The 27,887-nt window shown below is 38.9% G+C and overlaps 1 protein-coding gene and 3 long non-coding RNA genes across 4 annotated transcripts; 2 read left to right on the forward strand and 2 right to left on the reverse strand.

The window, feature by feature from the left end:
• Positions 1-2,849: 2,849 nt before the first annotated feature.
• Positions 2,850-11,540, reverse strand: LOC127535458 (uncharacterized). Its single transcript, XR_007944321.1, has 2 exons — positions 11,448-11,540; positions 2,850-3,289 (listed from the first exon to the last, which is right to left on the reverse strand). It is a non-coding gene; the product is annotated as an uncharacterized LOC127535458 (long non-coding RNA).
• LOC127535451 (uncharacterized) lies at positions 4,448-9,206 on the reverse strand. The gene is made up of 2 exons (XR_007944314.1): positions 9,051-9,206; positions 4,448-6,374 (listed from the first exon to the last, which is right to left on the reverse strand). It is a non-coding gene; the product is annotated as an uncharacterized LOC127535451 (long non-coding RNA).
• On the forward strand, positions 9,370-12,516 carry LOC127535454 (uncharacterized). The gene is made up of 3 exons (XR_007944317.1): positions 9,370-9,468; positions 10,941-11,626; positions 11,865-12,516. It is a non-coding gene; the product is annotated as an uncharacterized LOC127535454 (long non-coding RNA).
• A 5,603-nt stretch (positions 12,517-18,119) lies between these two features.
• Positions 18,120-25,810, forward strand: LOC127535506 (uncharacterized). Its single transcript, XM_051953694.1, has 4 exons — positions 18,120-18,174; positions 21,293-21,582; positions 24,009-24,030; positions 24,696-25,810. The coding sequence occupies exons 1-4, from the start codon at positions 18,120-18,122 to the stop codon at positions 25,064-25,066; spliced, it is 738 nt and encodes a 245-aa protein (XP_051809654.1). The 3' UTR covers positions 25,067-25,810.
• Positions 25,811-27,887: the final 2,077 nt, after the last annotated feature.

Below are 27,887 nucleotides of genomic sequence, written 5' to 3' on the forward strand. Positions count from 1 at the left end.
GAAACAATTGCTCACAGAGATAAATGTTGGTCATTAACAACATTTTTTTCTTCCTTTAGGTGTCAACTGTCAACAACTGACTGCAGTGAAGAATGAAGAGTCCAGTTTAGAAGGCAGCACTGTGACTCTGACCTACACATACTCCCAACAAGCTACTGGTGGTGATGAATTTTACTGGTACCAACAACATCCAGGAAAACCTCCAGAGTTACTCATTTTTCACTTGGGATCACAGAATCAGACAAAAGCTAGAATGTCTGTTTCTGTGAGTGCTGATAAAAACCAAATCAGTATGAAGATCTCCTCTGCTGCAGTGACAGACTCTGCTGTGTACTACTGTGCTGTGAGGCCCACAGTGACAGGAAACAGTAAAACTCTGTACAAAAACCTTTGGAGCAAAGACAACAGAAAACTCCACAACATCCACTAGAGGGAGACACACTCTGTTAAAGCTCTGATTTGTGACTTGTTGAACTGATGACAAAGAGAACAGAGAAATGAATCAGTAAAGATCAGACATTTTAATTTATCTTGGTTCAAATGGAACATGAATCCTTTCAGGAAGGATTAATCTGATTTGTGTTGAATTATCAGTTTCTATATTCAGTATTCTGTTTAAACTTTGTGTGTGTGAACATTTGGGAAGACACAATAAGCCTCATGTGTTGTTAAGACAACATGGAAGCAACATCTACATTTGTAAATATAGTATCAATATATACAGACCTCTGCACACCAGATTGTTTCATCTTACAACTAATTTAGTTCATCATTTGTACATGTTAACACAGCAAAGAACTCAAATGCTGGCTTGTATTTGTTGCCACACACGGAATTCTACTGATGTTAGAGACCTCAAGAAAAGATGCAAAGTTGACAACAGACCTCTAGTAGGACATATGGAGACATTTATAATTACACTCTAACATGAAGTTTCTGGAGCACCAATATTACTCTCCTTTGAATGTTTTGCACTTATTTCTATTGTCAAATGCCAATAATTAAAAATACGACCTCTGAAGAAGTAGAAAGAAATAATTTTGTCTGTGTCCTCACCAAGTTATATTTCTACAGAAACTAATCCCTTGAAGTTGTTCTAATTGGAAAAGAGACAAAATAAATCACTTTGATCAAAATCAGAGATGGAGACAAAGTTGCTTAATTCTTTCTGACTTGACACAAACTGATCCACATGTTGAAGCAGCTACTATCTACCATCAGATACATCATTTATTTGATCTCATCTGATGATATCTCTTGTTTCCAATAATCTGTCACCCATCCAAGATCCAACTACAGTGAAGATGGGAAAACAACACTGTAACAGATGACCTGTCTGTGGGTCCACTCAGCACAATAACCAAGGCAGTCTGGCGATACAGCCAGAGTTTTTATTCACCGCACCGTCACCAATGTAATTAAACAGTTTCTTCTTCAGCCCGGCGCTACACCGGACCTCATCCTGTCCACTGTCCTCCACCCGTGCGTCTCCTCTCTCGTCCTCTCTGTCCGTGTGCCTTTTGTCCTCTGCTCCAGCCTGCTACTGCAGAGAGAATCAGGTGAGTCTGATCAATAACACCTGCGTCAATTAACCTGACGCTGCTTCCACACGCCCTCCTCTACACCTCTCTCTCCTGCAGCTGAGCTCTGCACGCCCACCGCCACAAACACAAACTTGACATTAAGTCCAATAGAGATGTTGTAACGGCTCTTTAAGACATTCTGTCAATGCAATGAACCCAATATGTGTTGAATTATCATCATTGTCATGCTTTAGTGTTCATTTTAAATCATGTGTTTGGACGTTTGATGAGGCAATTAAAAGCCATATGTTTTAAAATTTACACATGAAGACAACATGTTAACAGCGTGTAAGTTCAACATTTGATAGGAATATAAGTATGTCTAACTATAACAGTTTATGTGGTCCTACAAATTAATCCACATCACTTTGCTGACAAATCTAAACAGTAAAATGTTTTCTATCGGATTATAATAGTTGGGACAGCAAATTTTACTGAACTGTCAAACCTCAATCACTGATTCAAAGGTGACAAAAGACTGTATTTAGAGGTTGAAAATAATTTTCAGGAGCCTAAATATCACTGTTGTTCAATTGTTTTTTTCCACTGATGGGTCAAAAAATGAACATGTCTCCTATGTTGAAGCTGTTTGATCATTTGGGACATTTGATCTCTGAGTGGCTTTGATCCTCTTTTCTGTTCTGATGTGTTTTACAGACAAGACAACTACTGGACCCTGGAGGTCTGGAAGGTTCTGTCCTGGAACATCTTTACATTAACATATACATGAATCTACTTGGTGATGCTGTCAGGAAACATTTGTATGCAGACGACACACAGTTGTACATGTTACTCTCCTCCACTGATCTTAAGTCAGAGAGTGAATGAGGTCATCAGCAGAGACAAACACTCTGTTAGTCAGAGCTGTGAGAGGAAGGAGGAAAGGATGAAGGGAGGAGCTAAACTGGGACTCAAGTACAGAAAAGACACAAACTTTCACAGTGGAGTTTGATCCAAGAACAGACAGATTGTCTTCATCTTCAAGATGCTGTCAGTGAACTTCAGTCTGTTTGTCACTTTGTTTGTGCTCACAATAAGAGGTAGGTGACAAATTTAACATGGACAGAGTTTCACTGAGAAAAACTAAGGAGATCACGAAGTTCCATCTATTAACAGCTACTGACTGTTTGCCATTGATCACTGATCTTTATTGATTCATTTCTTTCTCTTCATGTTGTGTTCTTTTCCAGAGTGTAAAGGAGAAGACAAAGTGATGCAGCCATCAGGAGATGTCATTGCTGCTGAAGGAGACACAGTTACACTGGATTGTAGTTTTGAGACCAGTTCCACAACACAACTTACTTTATTCTGGTACAAACAAGAAGTAAATAGCTTTCCAGAGTACATCTTAAAACGTGATACTTATGGAAGTGGAGAAAATGCTCCCGAGTTCCAGGAAGACAGATTTGATGCTGAACTCAACAAGACATCAGTTTCTCTGAAGATCCAGAAGCTTCATCTGTCAGACTCTGCTGTGTACTACTGTGCTCTGAGGCCCACAGTGACAGGAAACAGTAAAACTCTGTACAAAAACCTTTGGAGCAAAGACAACAGAAAACTCCACAACATCCACTAGAGGGAGACACACTCTGTTAAAGCTCTGATTTGTGACTTGTTGGACTGATGACAAAGACAACAGAGAAATGAAGCAGCAAAGATCAGAGACAGAGCTGCTGTGGAAACACAAAACAATTTGATTGGCTGAGCTGACCTGAAAAAATGATGTCAAGAGGTAATGGCCCCGCCCACTGAACTTCAGCTCATCCACTCACATTATTTCTTCCTCATTGTGCTGCAGTGGAAGAACATTGTTCATCTGATGTGTGTCTGACTTTAATAACTCCAAAGACATGTTGCTTTACCTCTTTTTGTTTTCATCTCATTTTATAGGTGAGTTTATGAACACATGAATTTCTCTTTAACCTGCTGTGTTCATGTTCACAGTTGAAATCACTCAATATTCTGTCTTTGTCATCAAGTTGTGTACAATCTAGTTGTGATCTGAGCTCCAGTTGAGCTGTTTGTGTCCACAGAGTAACACTGTACAGGTGACATTTTCCACTGTCTTCTCCTCTCAGCCTCATGAACAATGTGAGTCTGATGGCTTCATTTTCTCTACTTTTTCCAGGACTAAAAGCTGAAGACACAATCTCTCCTGAACGAGATGTAGTCAGTGGAACAGAAGGAGAATCTGTCACACTCAGGTGTAACTATCAGACAGACAGTGGCGATGCTAGACTTGTCTGGTACAAACATCATTCTGACCTTCAGGCTCCTCAGTTTATACTCTGGAAAGACGGAAAAGGATTCACAGATGAACATATTCCTGATAGTCGATATAGATCCCAAACAACAGCTACATCAACTACATTGACCATCAATCAGCTAACCCTGGCAGACACAGCTCTCTACTACTGTGCTCTAGAGACACAGTGATACAAAGTGTAGCAGAGGCTGTACAAAAACCTGAACACAGATATGAGACTCCTCTTCAAAGAGGAGGGAAGTGGTATTGAGAGCACAGCTTCATATCAGATGGATTGAGGTAAATTCCTGTTTTCTCACAGTCACTGTGGTTACAGCTGGTGTGGTGACGCTTCAGGATCCTGAACTTGATGACTTTGTAACTTCCACGCTGCTTGGATTTTTTTATACCTTAAATATTTTATAATTATTGATGTTCTGTTTCAGCCTCAAAGTTATTCAAAAGGTAAAAATGGAGTTAGATGTAGCTGAGCTGTCTAGAAAGATCCAAGCACATTTTGATACACAGATTCCAGTCAAACATAACTGTACTGACGACATTACATCAAACTTTTCTTAAATTACTTTTTTTTTAGCTACAGGCAAAAATGTAGGCAACATGAGCATGTTTGGATTTTAATAAATAGGTTCAGAACAATAACTCTGGAAAAGTTCATGGTACAAAATGTCATTCTTCTTCAGACATCACTGGTTGAAATGACAGACGGAGACACAAGACAGTTTGATAATGAAGCAAATTGGTGTCATCAGGTTAAAACACTGGGATCCACAGACCTTCTGGGTAGAAAACATTTGACATTTTAACATGTAAAGTGTAAAAACTGGTGTTTATCCAAGATCTGGAATAAAGGCTTTCAACAAAACTGTCATCATTGTCAATGGGGACAAGAATGTATAATGTGAAAAAAAGAGAAAAACTAAAAACCTGAGAAATAAAACAGAAATAACTGATTGCTGACTGTTTCATTTTGTTTATATTTCAAATCAGTTTTAATATTTACATTCCTTTTTTAAATTGACTTAATGTCACATTTTACTGGAATTCCAAAAACATTTAATTGACACTGAAATAATAAACTAATAAATAACGCTACAATGAAATGAGCAAATTATGCAAAATGATAAAAGATTTGAATTTACTTTATTGAAGAAAAATTCAGTTTCTTTGAATCAACACAATGTACTCATGTTTGTTGAAAATAAATTACTTTTGTTGATTGAACATAATTTTATAAGTTGCTGCTGAAACAACTAATCAGTGTCCAACCAATATTCATGATGGTTGTGGTTTTCAGCTAAAGGAGAGTTTCAGTGAGGAGCTGAGCTGTTCCTGAATCACAGAAAAGACATAAACTTCCAGATTCAACACAGTTTTGTTGTGTGACTTTTAAATGCTGGAAGGTCACTAAATTTATTTTTCCACAGGTGTTACAAATGTATGGTTTGTCACCTGTGTGGATTCTCATGTGGAGTAATAAATGATCCCCACGACTAAAACCGTTTCCACATATTTCACTAGAAAATGGCTTCTCTCCTTTGTGGATTGCTGCATGCCTTTTAAACACTGATGTGTCAGAAAACCCTTTTCCAGGTGTTACAAACAAAAGGTTTATCACCTGTGTGAATTGACATGTGCTTTCTCAGCCATAATATTCCATTATATCTTCTGCCACAGATGTTACAAGGGTAAGGTCTCTCTCCTGTGTGAGTTCTTATGTGGACTTTCAAATTACCACTTTGACTGAAACTTTTCCCACAGGTTGTACAAGAGTACAGCTTCTCACCTGTGTGAGTTGCTGAATGCTTTTTAAATGCTGAAACATCACTAAATCTCTTTCCACAGATGTTACAAGGGTAAGGTCTCTCACCTGTGTGAGTTCTCATGTGGACTTTCAATTTACAACTTTGACTGAACACTTTTCCACATGTTTCACAATGAAATGGCTTCTCACCTGTGTGAATTCTGTGATGTTCCTTCAATTTGGACTTACCTTTAAAGGTTTTTCCACAGATATCACATGGTACTGACTTTTTACCTGTATCAGCATCACAGTGACTCTCTGACATGAGAGAGCTGTCTACATTCTTACTGTGACTGCTGTTTCTGTCACGTCTCTCTGTTGACCTTAGCACTGCATTTCTAGTTAATTGCGGGTCTGCCTGCTTGATTCCTTCCTGATCTGGACTCTCAGCTACAGAGGAATTGGAAGAGAGGAGCTGGTCACTGTTTGTTCTGGTTCACTGTGGTCACTTTCCTCATAAGTAACAGTCACCATAAAGGTATCAGTCTCCTGCTTCACAACAAGCTGCTCTCCCTCCTGATTGGTGCAGAATTCCTCCTGTTCCTCTGTAATCATTGGAGGCTCCAGGTCCTCCTGGTCCAGGCTGGTGCAGAGTTCTTCCTGTTCATCTGTAATCAGTGGAAGCTCTTGGTTGTCATGATCCAGACTGGAGTTACTCTTCTGGTTACTGAGTTGCTGGTCAGACAAAACCTCATGCTCCTTACAACATGCTGCTGTGGGAGACCTGGAGGGACAAAAGACACAAGAAAAAAGTCAGTCATGTATGTCTGCAGCTGAGCCGACACAAGTCTAGACTGCTACCAAAGTATGAAAATCAGACTGCATCTGTGAGTGGCACTGGCATTCTTCTCAGCAAACCTCGGAGTACAAAACATTTAACTAGCAGCTTCTCACTTTAAGTCATTGTTTATTATCACTGTTTTCAGTTGCAGTGACAAACAGCAGGTCAGATCCGCTGTTATTCATTTACCATATATCCATGACATATTAATGACTGAACAAAGTGAACCTTTGCTCTTTTCAGGTTTGTGTCTGTAATTTGGCAGAGAAACAGACAGAGAATCAACATCAATATCTGCCCTCAACAATGGTTATTTAAGAGGCAGAAGAAGCATCACTCTGTAACATCACAGCACAATCAGAGGAGACCAAGTGTATCTGTAGTTCCAATGACTCCAACAGCATCTGCTCTAGTAAAATCATCTTGTCAGTTTTCAGCATTATAAATTTCAGTCAAAATTTACTTCAGATCTTACAAGCCCATTTCAAGCAAAGTAAATGGAAGAAGTTTGGGACGACCACAACTCTTCTTAGACCTGGCCGTCCAGCCAAACTGAGCAATGGTGGGAGAAGAGCCTTGGTGAGAAGTAAAGAAGAACCCAAAGATCACTGTGGCTGAGCTCCAGAGATGCAGTCAGAAGATAGGAGAAAGTTCCACTAAGTCAACTATCACTGCAGCCCTCCACCAGTCGGGGCTTTATGGCAGAGTGGCCCGACGGAAGCCTCTCCTCAGTGCAAGACACATGAAAGCCCACATAGAGTTTGCCAAAAAACACATGAAGGACTCCCAGACTATGAGAAATAAGATTCTCTGGTCTGATGAGACCAAGATTGAACTTTTTGGTGTTAATTCTAAGCGGTATGTGTGGAGAAAAGCAGGCACTGCTCATCACCTGCCCAATACAATCCCTACAGTGAAACATGGTGGTGGAGCATCATGTTGTGGGGGTGTTTTTCAGCTGCAGGGACAGGACGACTGGTTGCAATTGAAGGAAGGATGAATGCGGCCAAGTACAGAGATATCCTGGAGGAAAACCTCTTCCAGAGTGCTCAGGACCTCAGACTGGGCCGAAGGTTCACCTTTCAACAGGACAATGACCCTAAGCACACAGCTAAAATAACAAAGGAGTGGCTTCAGAACAACTCTGTGACCGTTCTTGACTGGCCCAGCCACAGCCCTGACCTAAACCCAATTGAGCATCTCTGGAGAGACCTCAGAATGTCTGTCCACCAACGTTCACCATCCAAGCTGACAGAACTGGAGAGGATCTGCAAGGAAGAATGGCAGAGGATCCCCAAATCCAGGTGTGAAAAACTTGTTGCATCATTCCCAAGAAGACTCATGGCTGTACTAGCTGAAAAGGGTGCTTCTACTCAATACTGAGGGTCTGAATACTTCTGACCATGTGATATTTCAGTTTTTCTTTTTGAATAAATTTGCAAAAATTTCTACATTTCTGTTTTTTTCTGTCAAGATGGGGTGCTGAGTGTACATTAATGGGAAATAAAATGAACTTTTTTGATTTTGGCAAATGACTGCAAAGACACAGAGAGTGAAAAATTTCAAGGAGTCTGAATACTTTCTGTACCCACTGTATTATAATGGGTCTCTGTTGAATAGTCTCACCTCCACAACATTTAGGCATTAGTTCATCACATCAGTCTTTACATGCAAAATGGTTGAACAAGTTGTCAGAATATGTCAAAGATATTTCAATACATTTCCAGTAGACTTTTTTTCTAAATCTGTCCTGAATTGGTAAATTGCTCCCAGGGGAATCTTGACTTTCTCTAACAAAGGGAAATGTGTGAAGGGTTAGAGTTTTCTGAAATAGCTCAAAGATGCAAGAGAAGATATTTGTGATGAGGATGAGAATTTGTGGTCCAACAGACAGGAACATCAGGAGGTGTAAGAAGACTGAACTGTAATTCCTGCAGCACTGCATGCACAGTTTTCCCTAAGGACACTGTCCAATGTTCACATTTCTACTTCTGTTTTGTTTTTTCTTTGTGCTGTGCAGCGCTGTTTTCCTTTCTGTATCACGATAACGTGGTCTGTCAACAAATTACAGACAGTAAAAGCATAAATGTGAATCTAGTCCAATCAATCTATCACATACACTAAGATGTAACTTACAATTTACAATAATTGTCATCAATAATTTATCCATAGTTTACATCAGAACATCCCTCCAGAGTACAGTGTTATAATGACAACATGACTCAGCAATCTGACTGTTTTATCCACACAGTGACACAAGGACTGATCATTCTGATGACACTGACATGTTCACTGACACAGATATTTACTTTTCAGAGATGAACTGAGGATTTTGAGCAAGAGACTGGTTTTTGCAGGTAATCTGTGGTCTTTTGCTATTTGTACCAATTGTTTAGAGAAATGCGTTTACTGTTTTGCAAATGTCGAGGATGATTGGAGAAATGTACCAAACTGACTGAGGAAACTGTAAAACGAGATTTTTTTCATGTTGTTTCTGTCTGAACAACAACTGCAGCTGTAATGTCTGTCTGTGCAGCTAAAACTAAATGTAGCTCAGAGCTCTGATCAGGATCCTACATGAGTCTCATTCATCACTGAGTTCATCACAGGTCTACAAACCTGCTGTGTGTTGTGTTATCTGTGGTTTCCAAATGTTATCCAGCAGTCTGCGCTGACGATCGATCTCCTCCTCGTACTGGACGATGGTTTTCTCAAACTCCGTGAATATTTCGTCAGCAGCAGTTAGTCGCTCGTTGATCAACTCTCTCAGATTCCGATCAAATATTCATCTGAGACACGATAAAACAACCCTCCTCCAGCTCAGTCCACACATCAGGAAAACTCACGCTGCTGGAGGCTTTTATTTGTTTACTTCCGCCTGGTGTTACACCGTGAAGCTCCGGCAGGAAACACTGAGTTAACAGTTGTTTTGTTCCGTCTCGGATCGTTAATTCTGCATTCATCAAAACAGGCTAGAAAAACATCTGATCAAATTCTGTACAGCAGCAACAGTATGGACATGACTATACAGATACAGGTAGATAAAAACAAGTACATGCATGTCGTAAAACTAAGACATAAAACATTTTATGTGTCAGCTGTCATTGTGTTGCATTTCATTTAGGTTTTAATAAATGAAACACATCTATTGTACTAGAAATATGCTGTTGAGAAGTAACCATTAGATTTATTTGAGATTTCATGTATGCTTTTGTACGATAATCATCTGAACAGTTAAATCATAAAATGTGGATGAAATTGTAGGATCTTATTCTTAATATTTTAAGGTGTCAGATAAATTTACAAGTTATGTTGTATTTCTCTACTGGTGAGCACAACAGATGCTTTAAATGTGCTGCATAAATAATGATGACTTTACTTTACTTTACATTTCAACTCTTTATTCTTGTTTTGTTTTTTGTAAGTGTGCATCAGCTGATATCAATAAATCACTCTGGACACGTGTATTGAAGACACGAGTCATCTTTTAAGTCCTGTTATCAAATAATCACTAGAAGAGCCTCCGTCCTCACAGTCTGTACATGAAATAAAACTCTCTGCTGATTGTTCTCCTTTAATCAATCGTCTTTATTGATCAGTGTCTTTCTCTGCATGTTATGTTCTTCTTCAGAATGTAAAGGAGCTGAAAAAGTGATACAGCCACTAGCAGATGTCATGGCTGCTGAGGAGACACAGTGACACTGAATTGTAGTTTTGAAACCAGCAACCTGTACCCCTATTTGTTCTGGTACAAACAAGAAGTGAATGATGACCCAAAGTACATGATGAGGAGTTACTCTGAGAATGTGGAAACAGCTCCAGAGTGATAGATAGATAGATAGACAGATAGATAGATAGATAGATAGATAGATAGATAGATAGATAGATAGATAGATAGATAGATAGATAGATAGATAGATAGATGTTGGATCACCATGGAGCAGAACTTCAGAGGAAGGTTTAAACCATCTTGAATTTTCCCAAGCAGATGAAGAAAGTATCTATCTATCTATCTATCTATCTATCTATCTATCTATCTATCGATAAACTTCAACAAGATCTTACATCTTCCTCTGAACAGTGCTACGAAATGATGATTTGCCAAAATAAAGTGAAAGTAAAACAGAAATTCCATCAGAAATACTGTAAGTTTGGGTTCATGTGTTTGTGTCTAAAGCTGTAAAATACATTCAGGTGTGGTTTTGGTTTTGAGAACATCCAGTGATATGAGAGGAGGAACATGTTGAGGGAGGAGCAACTCTGTCAAAGAGCAGAACAGAAAAGGACTCCCACTGTCACATACATTCAGTCTGTAAACCAAACATAACAGATAGTGTGTGGAAGATGCTGTCACTGCATTACTGTGTCATGTTTCCTTTGTTTGTGATCACACTGAAAGGTAGGTTAAAGCAGGAAGAAGAAATGTCTTTAGATGATCTAAAAAGAAATCACTGGAACAAATGTTCAGTCTTTAATATGATCTTTTTGAACATTTATCTCTTCATTTAGGTGTCAACTGTCAACAACTGACTGCAGTGAAGAATGAAGAGTCCAGTTTAGAAGGCAGCACTGTGACTTTGACCTACAAATACTCCCAACAAGCTACTGGTGGTGATCAGTTTTTCTGGTATCGACAACATTCAGGAAATCCTCCAGAGTTCCTCATCTATCACTATGGAACACAAAGTGAAACAAAAGCCAGACTGTCTGTAACTGTGAGTGATGATAAAAACCAGATCAGTATGAAGATCTTCCTCTGCTGCAGTGACAGACTCTGCTGTGTACTACTGTGCTGTGAAGCCCACAGTGACAGGAAACAGTAAAACTCTGTACAAAAACCTTTGGAGCAAAGACAACAGAAAACTCCACAACATCCACTGGAGGGAGACACACTCTGTTAAAGCTCTGATTTGTGACTTGTTGGACTGATGGCAAAGACAACAGAGAAATGAAGCAGCAAAGATCAGAGACAGAGCTGCTGTGGAAACACAAAACAATTTGATTGGCTGAGCTGACCTGAAAAAATGATGTCAAGAGGTAATGGCCCCGCCCACTGAACTTCAGCTCATCCACTCACATTATTTCTTCCTCATTGTGCTGCAGTGGAAGAACATTGTTCATCTGATGTGTGTCTGACTTTAATAACTCCAAAGACATGTTGCTTTACCTCTTTTTGTTTTCATCTCACTTCATAGGTGAGTTTATGAACACATGAATTTCTCTTTAACCTGCTGTGTTCATGTTCACAGTTGAAATCACTCAATATTCTGTTTTTGTCATCAAGTTGTGTACAATCTAGTTGTGATCTGAGCTCCAGTTGAGCTGTTTGTGTCCACAGAGTAACACTGTACAGGTGACATTTTCCACTGTCTTCTCCTCTCAGCCTCATGGACAATGTGAGTCTGATGGCTTCATTTTCTCTACTTTTTCCAGGACTAAAAGCTGAAGACACAATCTCTCCTGAACGAGATGAAGTCAGTGGAACAGAAGGAGAATCTGTCACACTCAGGTGTAACTATCAGACAGATGATAATGACATTACTCTAGACTGGTACAAACATCATTCTGACCTTCAGGCTCCTCAGTTCATACTCTGGAAAGGAGCAAAGGGGAGCACAGATGAACACATTCCTGATCAGCGATATGAATCCCAAACAACAGATACATCAACTACATTGACCATCAATCAGCTAACCCTGGCAGACACAGCTCTCTACTACTGTGCTCTAGAGACACAGTGATACAAAGTGTAGCAGAGGCTGTACAAAAACCTGAACACAGATATGAGACTCCTCTTCAAAGAGGAGGGAAGTGGTATTGAGAGCACAGCTTCATATCAGATGGATTGTGCTAATTCCTGTTTTCTCACAGTCACTGTGGTTACAGCTGCTGATGAAACACTGTGGGAGGATTGACAGGAGCAGCAGATCAGTGATGCCTCCAGAAGAGATGCTGCAGAGGATTTGAGAGGAAAAGTTGGTCTACAAAAACACATCTAGAGTTTATCTATGATTCAAATACTGAAAATTTTGTCCTTGATGATACAGCAACATAAGACGCAATAAAACATGTTGTTTTTGACTGACTTGCTGAAATGTTTTTATCATTCTGCTCCTCTTCATATTTGTCAGTGGTGAATCCAGCGACCATCTACCATCAGATCAATCATTCCAATGCTCTCAACTGATATGTGTTCCAGTAGTACATATTCTGACACACATTCATGATGCAAATTTTAGAAAGGAAAGAAAATACAAATTTGACATTAAGTCCAGCAGAGATACTGTCATGGTTCTTTAAATTTTTCTTTCTGGAAATACATGAAATGTGAATCCATGGAGGAATGAGCCTCATATGTTGGTAAATCTCAACATGAAGACAACATGGAAGCAACTTGTAACTTTGAACATTTGATGGCAACAAACAGACATCTATGGACACCAGTTTACAACGTCCTTTGAATGAATCCACATCATTATTTTAGCATTTCTGGATAAACTGAACCCCTTTAAACAGTTTTGCAAATACAACTGTGCTTGTGTGTGAAATGACCACAATTCCCCAATCTGACAACATATGAAATGCATCCATTCAGCCACTATGTCTTACAACACTCATATTAATTATGAACAACATCTAAGACAGTTCAGTGACACATTTCCTGAATTCCGTCTGATTGGTCATGAGTTGAATCACATCAAAGGATCAGACTTTATTGTTACAGCCAATACTTAAAGTCTCACATTCAGAAGGACTGCTTCAGTTGCCCTTTCTGAAATCATCTGGACTCAGGGCATGAGATTGTTCCGTTACAGAAATAGAAATAAATTCTCAAAAGGGATATTACAATCGCAACTTGTCCCTCATTCTTCTGATAAAATAGTAGAAACCATTGGGTTTTCAATTTAATGTCTCCAAGAAATGAAACTAATATTCAGCAATGTGATTTAAAAGCAAAGCCACAGAAAAACAGAGTGTCTAAAATTGTGAAATATGTTCAGGTGTGGTTTTGGTGTTGAGAACATCCAGTGACATGAGAGGAGGAACATGTTGAGGGAGGAGCAACTCTGTCAAAGAGCAGAACAGAAAAGGACTCCCACTGTCACATACATTCAGTCTGTAAACCAAACATAACAGATAGTGTGTGGAAGATGCTGTCACTGCATTACTGTGTCATGTTTCCTTTGTTTGTGATCACACTGAAAGGTAGGTTAAAGCAGGAAGAAGAAAAGTCTGGAAAGGATTTGATTGTTGGAAGTCAATGGACAAAGCGTTCACACTTTAATATGGTCTTTAACAGCATTTATCTCCTCTTTTAGGTGTCAACTGTCAACAACTGACTGCAGTGAAGAATGAAGAGTCCAGTTTAGAAGGCAGCACTGTGACTCTGACCTACACATACTCCCAACAAGCTACTGGTGGTGATCTTTTTTCTGGTATCGACAACATTCAGGAAAACCTCCAGAGTTTCTCACTTATCACTATGGAACAAAAAATGGAACAAAAGCTGGACTGTCTGTTACTGTGAGTGATGATAAAAACCAAATCAGTATGGAGATCTCCTCTGCTGCAGTGACAGACTCTGCTGTGTACTACTGTGCTCTGAGGCCCACAGTGACAGGAAACAGTAAAACTCTGTACAAAAACCTTTGGAGCAAAGACAACAGAAAACCTGGTTTTGACTTGGTTCATGTCACCTCTCATAGCTCTCGATGTTTCTGACAAGAACACATGAAATACATTATTAAAGTGCAAAACAATCAATTTCTGTTTTCTTTTACCTCAAGTTTAGACTTTAACATTTCACTGATATAAATCTACTGATAGCTGGACCTTTTCACTTTCCAATGTGAAGCCATTTGAGATGCAAACTGAGTCTGAAAAGTGAGATAAAAACAAAGTTGAATATTACAACTTTGAAGTGTATTGGAGGACTGTTTGTGAATCGGCATTTGTTTAAACGAAAAAAAAATTCTTCACTCTCAATCAAATGTCATCTCAGTTTCAAACAAAACTTAACATTAATGTGTGAATTACAGGAGAACACTTTGGAAGAAATTATTAGCAGCATTTAGATGTTTATATTTTGTCACACAATATGATCAGAATGAACTGCTGTTGGATAGTTTCTGTATAAACTGAGATGTTTCTATAAATGAGAGAAAATCACACAACAAATCCTCTGACAACCAAACTAACTGCTGAGAGACATCAACCACTGAACATGTGTGAAATAAAGAGAATCCATCCATTCTCTATACACCGCTTTATCCTCACTAGGGTCACGGGGGGTGCTGGAGTCTATCCCAGCTGACTCGGGTGAAGGCAGGGAACACCCTGGACAGGTCGCCAGTCTGTCACAGGGCTACATATACAGACAAACAATCACACTCACATTCACACCTACGGGCAATTTAGAATGAACAATTAACCTCAGCATATTTTTGGACTGTGGGAGGAAGCTGGAGTACCCAGAGAAAACCCACACATGCACAGGGAGAACATGCAAACTCCATGCAGAAAGATCCCAGGCCCACCCCGGGATTTGAACCGGGGATCTTCTTGCGGCAAGGCGAAAGTGCTAACCACTACTGTACTGTGCAGCCCGAAAAGAGTCTAGTCTGCAAATTTAAATAGATGGAAAACAAGCAGGACTCAGGAAATCATTTAGAAAACACAATCATTGATTGATGACTGACTGATGATCAATAAATATGTGAGAGAGTGAATGAGATCATCATCAGAGACAAACACTCTGTTAGTCAGAGCTGTGAGAGGAAGGAGGAAAGGATGAAGGGAGGAGCTAAACTGGGACTCAAGTACAGAAAAGACACAAACTTTCACAGTGGAGTTTGATCCAAGAACAGACAGATTGTCTTCATCTTCAAGATGCTGTCAGTGAACTTCAGTCTGTTTGTCACTTTGTTTCTGCTCACAGTAAGAGGTAGGTGACAGATTTAACATGAACAGAGTTTCACTGAGAAAAACTAGCAGATCACAAAGTTCCATCTGTTCGATGTGGAACAAAACTCTTTAGAGCTGCTGATTGCTCTCATTTAATCAATCATCTTTATTGATTCATTTCTTCCTCTGCATATTGCGTTTTTCTCCAGAGTGTAAAGGAGAAGACAAAGTGATGCAGCCATCAGGAGATGTCATTGCTGCTGAAGGAGACACAGTTACACTGGATTGTACTTTTGAGACCAGCTATGGTAGTCCTACATTGTTCTGGTACAAACAAGAAGTGAATAGTTCCCCAAGTTACATGCTGAAAACTTACTCAAATACTGTGGACAATGCTCCAGAGTTCCAGAAAGACAGATTTCATACTGGAATCCAGGAGAAGTCAGTTCCTCTGAAGATCGAGAAGCTTCATCTGTCAGACTCTGCTGTGTACTACTGTGCTCTGAGGCCCACAGTGACAGGAAACAGTAAAACTCTGTACAAAAACCTTTGGAGCAAAGACAACAGAAAACTCCACAACATCCACTAGAGGGAGACACACTCTGTTACACTTCTATGGTTTTTAGGATTCAGTTTAGATTTTTCTGTACAGCTCAGAATAAAGTCAATAATGTCTTCTTGTGTGATTGCTGCTTCATTTAACTCTATGATTTTTGGGAAATCGATTTTAAACTGAAATTTGATCATTTTCCAGCTTGATCATCAGTTTATATGTAATCAGATGACACAATAGTTTCACTCACTTTTTTTTTTAAACTGGAGGTTTTAATAAATTTAATTCTTACCCATAATAATAACGGGACTGACATTTATATTACTGCTAACAGAAATAATTCCTTTAGTTTGGCCCACAGATAGTCAGAGACTACTTCCAGTCCTGGAGTCAGTGTTTTGTTTCATGTTTTTAAGAGTTCATTTGGATTTATAACACCAATGGAAATAATTCTGTCCTTATTTATTTTTTGATAACAGGAGTGTTATTCATATAGCCATTTGTACAACCAAGATTCAAATAGAGTAGAAAAAATCAACATAATGTGTACCTAGACGAGCCCCCAGTAGGGGGCAGAACCACCCCCATGCATGATACTCTGTATCAATTTTGGTCATTCTACGTATCTCCCTTCCTACTTGATCTGCTGACCTGTAACTCCACAACTGACCAGGGGACCTTAGAGCGATCTTCAGTGCCAAGTTTGATTATCCTGACTTCAGCGGTTGCAAAGATATCTGACCGGAGTGAACGCAATAACCCCGCCGACGTACAGGTCGGGCGTGGTTAAATAGGAAGGATTCCATTTCCACAGTTTCATGGTGAGAACAGTAAGGTTGGAACTTGACATTATTTTCACAGTGGCTTAATCTGCTCAGACATTTTGGATGTATTGATTATTAGGTTGTCTATAAAACATCAGAAAATGGTGAAAAAATGTCCAGCAGCCTTTCCTAAAATTCCAGATAACCTCCTCAAATGTCTTATTTTGGCCACAATCCAAAGATATTAGAATAGAATAGAATAGAATAGAATAGAAATGTATTTGTCATCGCAACAAGTACAACGAAATTGCAAAAGCCCTTCAGTCAGCGCAAAACAGTGTGAAGAAATACGATAAAATACAGAGTAAATAAGATAAAAAATAACAATAAAATAACATAAAAATGTAATAGAATAAGGTAAGGTGCAAAATAAAATAACAAATTAAATAAGTAATAACAATAAGGTGCAGGAGGGAATTGTAACCAATCAATAACCAACCAATTTATTGTCATAGAGGAACAAAATATAAATTGAAATCTAATTAATCAATTCATTTTTAACAAGCAACAATTTGCAAATTATATTAAAAAAACGTAATAAAATGACAATCATTGTAGTTGGTGATTAAGTTAATAGCTGACAATTAATAACTTAATTAATTATTACCGATCTAATCAACAGCAAAAACCTTATAGCCTTTTGCCTCAAACAGGGATGAAAAATATCTTGATTTCAAATGCAAATTGCAGTTTTATAAAATATGCGATTATTGAATCAAAAAGTCTGCACTTTAGGATGTCTGAGGTTTGGCTGTTAATTGATAAGTATAAAGTTGTTGATCTTTCAGAGGCTACACAGACTTTAAACTGGATCTCAATGGTTTTACAAAATCAGTGTTTTCTTTGAGTGACTGTAAAACTTTTAATTGTGTCTCATATGGTGAAACTCCATCATATTTTCAACATACAAGTGAACACTGACTTCAAACAGGATCTGTCAGAACACTCACCATCAGATATTTGATTCAAATCATTCAGTCTTGGACACAAGGTGAAATTCAGGAACAGTCAGAAGGTTTCTGCAAGAGAATCTCAAACAGCCAACAGGCTCACAAGGAGCTAAAATAATCACAAATGTAGATAGAAATGACAGTTTAAGGCTTTGAAAACAAGCAATAACATTTTCAAATCAGTTCTAACACTAACTGGTCAACAGTGAAGTCCAGTAGAAACTGGAGCATTGTTCTTCTAACTCCTGTTATCAAAGAATCATAAAACAACCTCCATCACAGTTAGTCAAGATGCTGCTACCAGTCTGTAACCAGCAGGAAGAGGAACAGAGAGAAGAAACTACAGATCAAAGAGGAGACGGAGAGATTCAGGGAGGAGCTGAGCTGTTACTGAACTATAGAAGAGACACAAACTTCCACATTCAACTCACTATCAATAAACATTACTTTGTTCAACATGGTTCTGTTGGATAATTGTGGGTTTTGTGTGTTGCTTCTCTCCATTTCAACAGGTATGTAACCTCATACAACATGAGAATATTGTGATTCCAGTATCTAAAAAGATCAGATAAACTTTATGATGAACTTTATTGTTCCCTCCTTGGAGAAATTTTCAATAACAACAGTTTTCTCTTCCTTTAGGTGTCAACTGTCAACAACTGACTGCAGAAAAGGATGAAGAGTCCAGTTTAGAAGGCAGCACTGTGACTCTGTCCTGCAAATACATCAAAGGAGCTGCTAGTTATTTCTTCTGGTATCGACAACATCCAGGAAAAGGACCAGAGTTCCTGATCTCTCATTCGCTGTCAGGAGATATAGGCTCAAATCCAGTCCGTGGACTGTCTGTTACAGTGAGACAAGAAGAAACAAAAATTGATCTGAAGATCTCCTCTGCTGCAGTGACAGACTCTGCTGTGTACTACTGTGCTCTGAGGCCCACAGTGACAGGAAACAGTAAAACTCTGTACAAAAACCTTTGGAGCAAAGACAACAGAAAACTCCACAACATCCACTAGAGGGAGACACACTCTGTTACACTTTGATGGATATTTCATCTTCAGAATGAGTGAAGCATCAGTTTACTATCAGATGTGATTATGATGTGAAGCTTCACAAATAAAATCACTGATAATTTACATTCCAGGTACCAGAGATACAATGAGCAATCAGTCCAAAGAGCTTCAATGAAAAGCAAGTGGACTTCTACTTTGTGTTCTTGAAGTCAATCCACCTTCATATGGAGCCTCCTCAGATCTAACTGACTGAGACTCCCAGATAAATTTGTCATCATCCCAAAATTTCATGACCAATGGCCCATGAATGATGCAGGATTCACTTGTCCTGAGGTGTGAATGGTTGCAAAACTATCAGGTGAGGGATGACTCCAGGTGTTTATGGTGAGGAAACATTATGAAGAGATCTGAAGACTTTGTTGTTTGTACCTGGTAAATGATGTTGTATAAAAATGACTGTTCCTCTTGAATAGAAATGGTTTCCTTCACTCTCCTCTTCAACCATCTGTCTTCTCTGGCCAGAATGTGGAATAAGTCCTCTTCAAAGGTGTGTCCTTTATCCTTCAGATGCAGGTGAACTGCTGAGTCTTGTCCTGATGAGCTGCTCTCTGGTGTGAATCCATGGTGTTGTGCAGCTGTTTTTTAGTTTCTTCTACATATCAGTCTGTGCACTCCTCGCTGCATTGGACTACATTTACAGTGTTGCTCAGCTGGAGTTTTAGTGTTTTAAACTCAGAGTGAACTAGTTTGTGTCTCAGAGTGTTGCTGGGTCTGAAGTGCATCAATATGTTGTGTCTCTAGAAAATCCCTCTCCCACCAGCTCCATATTGGATGACAGTATTGTTCCTCTTGTTCTTTTCTTCTCTGTCAAATGTTGTGTTGTTATTTCAAGATGTTTCTGACTTAATGAAGGCCCAATTGATTTAGGAACAGTTTAGATGCTTTATTTCCATGAGTGTGCTCTTTTTGTTTCCCTTCTGTCTTGGTACAGAAATTTTCATCCTGGTGCTGTGAGGGTCTGATGACTCCCAGTTTCTATTCAGTTTCTATGAGAGTCAGACAGCAGACGCTGGTCTGTGTTTGTAGGTTTTCTGTAAAGTTCAATGCAGAGACATCCATCCTCTTCACAGAACAATGAAAAGAATACAATTATTTTCCCTGACATCCTCCACAGAACTGGATTTTAAATCAGTGTCTGGGTGTTGTTCCTTTGAAAGAGCTTTGTGCTCTGATTTTTTTCCTCCTCAATGCTGAGATTGACCACAGTGTATGAAACATGAGCCCATGTCACAGCCGTGCTTTTGTATGAAGAAATCCTTATTGTATTTAAAACAGATGATAGTAAGAGAGAAGTCCAGCCAGACACATATCTGTCTGGAGGAGAAGTTGTTTCTGTTGTTAAAAGAGTTCTCTGTATGTGAGGAGAGAGGTGACATCAAATGATACCATGGTTTTATCTGGGGAGAGTTTCTGAATCTTGTTGACTAAATCAGTGGAGTTGGACGTGATGTGAACTGTTTCCAGCCACAGGTGTTTAAATGGAGGCCAGGTGTTCTGACATGTTACTGGTGAATGAGTTAATGCTGATGATGGATCCCACTGGTTCTACTTTCTTCTGTATCTTTGGAGGTTGTTAAATACATATGAAGTCTTTCTCTGGAGTGAAGCTGGTAATAAGATGGACTGTCAGTGTCTTTCTCTTCCTCCAGCTGTTGTCGGCAGGTTTTGATCTTCTTCTGATAACTGCTTGTGAAGTCTAACCTCCAAGTCTTGTGGTGATATTTAATGATTAGTGTGTTTATGTTGGAGGAGTGATTGACTGTGGTGTCACCTGGCAGGATGGTGACGCTCTGGTCTTCATGTTCCATCTGTAAAAAGGATTTTCTTTCTCATATATCAGTGAACACCTTATAGCTGATTTGTCACCAGGGCAACGTGACGATAATGTTTCTGATTCACTGTCAGCAGACAGAAGAAGTGTTGTGAGCAGAACTGAAGCCTTGTGGGGTTTGTGAAGAGATGCACTGAGGTGTTTTACATTAACAGTCCATATTTACAGCTGACTAGTTTTCCTGGTGAAATAATTAGAGTTCATGTCTTTCTACACCACAAACACCACCTCAGTCTGAATGGAACATTTCCTCAGTGATGTTGCTGCTTTGTTTTAACAGGTTGTTGGAAGGAGGTATTTTAGCACGAGAAAGTGTTGTGGAAGTTGTTCTGCTCTGATTTTTCAATGTGAACCCTCATAACAGAGCTTTGGTACTGTCTTAAACAGTGCCTTAGTATTCCACATGGACTTTGTCTTCTTTACATCTGTGCTCAGCTCTTTGAAAAGGAGGAACATGTTGAGGGAGGAGCAACTCTGTCAAAGAGCAGAACAGAAAAGGACTCTCACTGTCACATACATTCAGTCTGTAAACCAAACATAACAGATAGTGTGTGGAAGATGCTGTCACTGCATTACTGTGTCATGTTTCCTTTGTTTGTGATCACACTGAAAGGTAGGTTAAAGCAGGAAGAAGAAATGTCTCTGAAGGATTTGATTGTTGGAAATCACCGGAACAAATGTTCACTCTTTAAAATGGTCTTTAACAAAATTTATCTCTTCATTTAGGTTTCAGCTGTCAACAACTGACTGTAGAGAAGAATGAAGAGTCCAGTTTAGAAGGCAGCACTGTGACTCTGACCTACAAATACTCCCAAACTGCTACGTATAGTGATTATTTCTTCTGGTATCAACAACATCCAGGAAAACCTCCAGAGTTCCTCATCTTTCACACAGTAGCACAAAATGAAACAAAAGCTGGACTGTCTGTTATTGTGAGTGGTGATAAAAAAGAAATCAGTATGAAGATCTCCTCTGCTGCAGTGACAGACTCTGCTGTGTACTACTGTGCTCTGCAGCCCACATTGACAGGAAACAGTAAAACTCTGTACAAAAACCTTTGGAGCAAAGACAACAGAAAACTCCACAACATCCACTAGAGGGAGACACACTCTGTTAAAGCTCTGATTTGTGACTTGTTGGACTGATGACAAAGACAACAGAGAAATGAAGCAGTAAAGATCAGAGACAGAGCTGCTGTGGAAACACAAAATAATTTGATTGGATGAACTGAAAAAAAATGATGTCAAGAGGTAATGGCCCCGCCCACTGAACTTCAGCTCATCCACTCACATTATTTCTTCCTCGTTGTGCTGCAGTGGAAGAACATTGTTCATCTGATGTGTGTCTGACTTTAATAACTCCAAAGACATGTTGCTTTACCTCTTTTTGTTTTCATTTCACTTCATAGGTGAGTTTAAGTTTAAGGATAAAATTTTACTTTGGCATGCTGCATTGAGCAGATAAACAGACTGTGTTTTAATAGTTTTACTGACTCTTTTTCCAAGAAAATGAAATTATAATTTGATCATCTTGTGAAACAAACTGACCGAAATACAATTTGTTTCCTTGTAAATGTCACATTTTCCACTGTCTTCTCCTCTCAGCCTCATGGACAATGTGAGTCTGATGGCTTCATTTTCTCTACTTTTTCCAGGACTAAAAGCTGAAGACACAATCTCTCCTGTACAAGATGAAGTCAGTGGAACAGAAGGAGAATCTGTCACACTCAGGTGTAACTATCAGACAGAGTATGATTATCCTATCCTTTACTGGTACAAACATCATTCTGACCTTCAGGCTCCTGAGTTTATACTCTGGAAAGGAGCAAAGGAAATCTCAGATGACTATATTCCTGATAGTCGATATGAATCCCAAACAACAGATACATCAACTACATTGACCATCAATCAGCTAACCCTGGCAGACACAGCTCTCTACTACTGTGCTCTAGAGACAGTGATACAAAGTGTAGCAGAGGCTGTACAAAAACCTGAACACAGATATGAGACTCCTCTTCAAAGAGGAGGGAAGTGGTATTGAGAGCACAGCTTCATATCAGATGGATTGTGCTAATTCCTGTTTTCTCACAGTCACTGTGGTTACAGCTGCTGATGAAACACTGTGGGAGGATTGACAGGAGCAGAAGATAAACAAAGGCTGCAAACACACTGCATTAAGCTTCAAATAAAACACGAAAACTAAAAGAAAAGATCAAATATATGAAAAATAAAACACAAATAAAGCAATCACTGACATTAAAATGATTAATTTAAGCATTACATTCAGCATTAATTTCAGCATCATCCGGGTGAGCCATAATTTACTAACTAGAGACAACAGAAGACTGATTCAAAGAAACATCAGCTCAAAAAAATTCCACCATGTTTGTTGTAAACCTCACACTACCCCAGAAATATAAAAAGTTGCACATTTCATCTCTGAAGCAAAGTTTGAAAGTCATGCTTCGTCTCGTTCTTGGTAAAAATAAGTCATTTCAGTCAAGGTGTTGTTGTCATTGTACAGTCTAGTGTGGAAGGTTCACGACCATTATCACCTTTGACACTTTAGTTCAAACTGTGAGCCATAAAACAGAGAACAGTTCATCGACCTCAGACAAGCACATACAAGACGAGTGTCTCAAGCAAAGATGAAGTAAATTTCCCCCAGTGATATGAACCGATTGACTGATACTGAGACAATCCACTGACAGCAACAAGAGTTTTTTTCCACATTGAAATGAGTAACTGAAAAGAAAGAGACCAGTGAAGGAGGCCACTGAGACACCTGTGACTTATCTGAAGTAGTTTTAAGCTTCACCAGCTGAGAGACTGTGCATGCAACAACACTTTTGTTCTTTTAGCATCAATACTTTATGGGAGAGTCACAAAGAAAAGATACTGTTGAAAAAAGCTCATATTCACTTTGGACACATATTTACTAAAAGGACTGTGGGAACAAATGGAGGTTTTTGGCCATCGTACTGGACATTATGTTTAATGGATTCCAAACACTGCACATTATCACAATCCCAACATGAAGCATGGTGGTGGCAGCATCAAGATGTGAGGGTGTTTCTCTGCAGCAGGTTATGGACGCCTTGTAAAGGTAAGGAGGGTAAAATGAAGGCAGAAGAAGACAGAAGAAGAATAGTGTAAAACTGGAGTGTTCAGAGACTGATTAAGATCCATCCACACAATCTAAATGCTGCAGCTGGAACCAAATGTGCACCTACTAAATACAGATTGAAGGGGGTGAATACTTATGCAATCACTTATTGCATGACTGCTTTTTTTATTTATTGGCACACTGTTGGAACCTGTTTTCATTTTAATCCAAAAAGTCAAAACTATATTAATCATGATTCAGTGCTGACCCACAATAATTGGAGAAAACCTCCAGGATGGGTGAAAGCTTTTCATAGACACTGTTTGTGCAACAACAGCTGCAGTCTCCTGGGACATCAAGTATCTGCAGGAAGAAGCAGGAAAATGCTAATCCAGTTGTATTTGGGTTAACTCAGTTCTGACATGCTGATTTGTTCAGGTCTAATCTGAGAGGACACAGAATAATGGTCCAGATTAAGACTTGGTAAGAAAACAGCCAGAAGATACATCTGACAGACTCTGCTGAGTACCACAGCTCACAGAAACATGAAACACCAAACTCAACCTGACATTCAAGTTTGATATGACTTAACTGTCATGTAAAAGCAGCTCTCTGCAAATGTTGGATTGAAACATTTAACTGCCTTGAGACTAACCATAAACCAATGAGTGTAACAGAGAAATCAAGAGTCTCATGAAACAAGGGGTTGGACATCAACACACTCCATCATACAGTGACTTCATGAGGAGGAGGGTCTTCCTGTACAGATGTTGGAGCCCAGCTGTCTCCATCACAAACTCTGCAGACTCCACAAAGTTCAGTTTGAGGATCACTGAGTGTTTTTGGTTAGAACATGATGCTCTTCATTCCAGTGCTGCTCCTTCATATATTCACTGGTAAGTCACATTTTAACTCATCTCTTTGAATTCAGAGGCAGAAACATTCATATCTGCTCATTTAATTACAACAGAACAAAATGACCAACAAAACACATTTTCACTCACAAACTGAAATTTTCCTGCAGGTGTCAGCAGTGAAGAACTCACTCCAGTCAACAATGAAGAGTACAGTTTGGTAGAAAACACTGTTTCTTTGTCCTATAAGGCCTCAAAAGTGTCAACAGGAGATTATTTCTTCTGGTATCGACAACATCCAGGAAAACCTCCACAGCTTCTCATCTCACACTCCAATTCAGGAACAATTGGAAGTAAAGAAGATGACAGACTGAAGATTCAAGTGGAGGGAAACCAAATGACTACGGAGATCTCCTCTGCTGCAGTGACAGACTCTGCTGTGTACTACTGTGCTGTGAAGCCCACAGTGACAGGAAACAGTAAAACTCTGTACAAAAACCTTTGGAGCAAAGACAACAGAAAACTCCACAACATCCACTAGAGGGAGACACACTCTGTTAAAGCTCTGATTTGTGACTTGTTGGACTGATGACAAAGACAACAGAGAAATGAAGCAGTCAAGATCAGACATTTTATTTTATCTTTGTGTTAAATGGAACATGAATGCTTTCAGGAATGATGAATCTGATTTGTGTTGAATTATCAGTTTTTTATTCAGTATTCTGTTTAAACTATATGTGTGTCAACGTTTGGGAAGACACAATAAGCCTCTTGTTGTTAAATTGTAACAATGAAACAACATGGAAGTAACATCTAAATTTGTAAACATACTATCAATATATGTAGCTCTCTGCACACCAGATTATTTGATCTGACAAATAATTTAATTTACCGTTTGTACATGTCAACACAGCAAAGAACTCAAATGTTGGCTTTTATTAGTTGCCACACATGGAATTCTACTGATCTTAGAGACCTCAAAAGTTGATGCAATGTTGACAACAGACCTCTAGTAGGACATATGGAGACATTTATAATTACACTCTGACATGAACTTTCTGGAGCACCAATATTACTCTCCTTTGAATGTTTTGCACTTACGTATTTCTATTGTCAAAGGCCAACAATTAAAAATGTGACCTCTGCAGAAGCAGAAGGAAACAATTTTGTCTGTGTCCTCACCAAGTTTTATTTCTACAAAAACCAATCCCTTAAAGTTGTTCTAATTGGAAAAGAGAAAAAATAAATCACTTTGATCAAAATCAGAGATGGAGACAAAGTTGCTTAATTCTTTCTGACTCGACACAAACTGACCCACATGTTGAAGCAGCTACTATCTACCATCAGATACATCATTTATTTGATCTCTTCTGATGATATCTCTTGTTTCCAATAATCTGTCACCCATCCAAGATCCAACTACAGTGAAGATAGAAAGACAAAACAAACTTGACATTAAGTCCAACAGAGATGTTGTAACGGCTCTTTAAGATATTCTGTCACTGCAGTGAACCCAATATGTGTTAAATTATCATCATTTTCATGCTTTAGTGTTCATTTTAAATCATGTGTTTGGATGTTTAATGAGGCAATTAAAAGCCACATATGTTTTAAAATTTACACATGAAGACAACATGTTAACAGCGTGTAAGTTCAACATTTGATAGGAATATAAGTATGTCTAACTATAACAGTTTATGTGGTCCTACAAATTAATCCACATCACTTTGTTGACAAATCTAAACAGTAAAATGTTTTCTATCGGATTATAATAGTTGGGACAGCAAATTTTACTGAACTGTCAAACCTCAATCACTGATTCAATGGTGACAAAAGACTGTATTTAGATGTTGAAAATAATTTTCAGGAGCCTAAATATCACAATTGTTCAATAGTTTTTTTTCCACTGATGGGTCAAAAAATTGCTATTTGACCATTTGGGACATTTGATCTCTGAGTGGCTTTGATCCTCTTTTTTGTTCTGATGTGTTTTCAGACAAGACAACTACTGGACCCTGGAAGTCTGGAAAGTTCTGTCCTGGAACATCTTTACATTAACATATACATGAATCTACTTGGTGATGCTGTCAGGAAACACTTTTATGCAAATGACATGCAGTTGTACATGTTACTCTCTTCCACTGATCTTAAGTCAGAGAGTGAATGAGGTCATCAGCAGAGACAAACACTCTGTTAGTCAGAGCTGTGAGAGGAAGGAGGAAAGGATGAAGGGAGGAGCTAAACTGGGACTCAAGTACAGAAAAGACACAAACTTTCACAGTGGAGTTTGATCCAAGAACAGACAGATTGTCTTCATCTTCAAGATGCTGTCAGTGAACTTCAGTCTGTTTGTCACTTTGTTTGTGCTCACAATAAGAGGTAGGTGACAGATTTAACATGAACAGAGTTTCACTGAGAAAAAAAACTAGTAGATCACAAAGTTCCATCTGTTCTACATGAAATGAAACTACAGCTGCTGATTGTTCTCCTTTAATCAGTTGTCTTGACTGATTCCTTTCTTTCTCTGCATGTTGTTTTCTTCTCCAGAGTGTAAAGGAGAAGACAAAGTGATGCAGCCATCAGGAGATGTCATTGCTGCTGAAGGAGACACAGTTACACTGGATTGTACTTTTGAGAGCAGTGATCCAAATTCATATTTATTTTGGTACAAACAGGAAGTAAATAGCTTTCCAAACTACATCTTAAGACGTGGTTCTTATGGAGATGACAATGCTCCAGAGTTCCAGGAAGACAGATTTGATGCTGAATTCAACAAGCCATCAGTTCCTCTGAAGATCCAGAAGCTTCAACTGTCAGACTCTGCTGTGTACTACTGTGCTCTGAGGCCCACAGTGACAGGAAACAGTAAAACTCTGTACAAAAACCTTTGGAGCAAAGACAACAGAAAACTCCACAACATCCACTAGAGGGAGACACACTCTGTTAAAGCTCTGATTTGTGACTTGTTGGACTGATGACAAAGACAACAGAGAAATGAAGCAGTGAAAGATCAGAGACAGAGCTGCTGTGGAAACACAAAACAATTTGATTGGCTGAATGGAGTTTGAAAAAATGATGTCAAGAGGTAATGGCCCCGCCCACTGAACTTCAGCTCATCCACTCACATTATTTCTTCCTCATTGTGCTGCAGTGGAAGAACATTGTTCATCTGATGTGTGTCTGACTTTAATAACTCCAAAGACATGTTGCTTTACCTCTTTTTGTTTTCATCTCACTTCATAGGTGAGTTTATGAACACATGAATTTCTCTTTAACCTGCTGTGTTCATGTTCACAGTTGAAATCACTCAATATTCTGTCTTTGTCATCAAGTTGTGTACAATCTAGTTGTGATCTGAGCTG

Source organism: Acanthochromis polyacanthus, chromosome 9 (genome assembly GCF_021347895.1).
Source record: "Acanthochromis polyacanthus isolate Apoly-LR-REF ecotype Palm Island chromosome 9, KAUST_Apoly_ChrSc, whole genome shotgun sequence".
Classification (NCBI taxonomy): domain Eukaryota; kingdom Metazoa; phylum Chordata; class Actinopteri; family Pomacentridae; genus Acanthochromis; species Acanthochromis polyacanthus.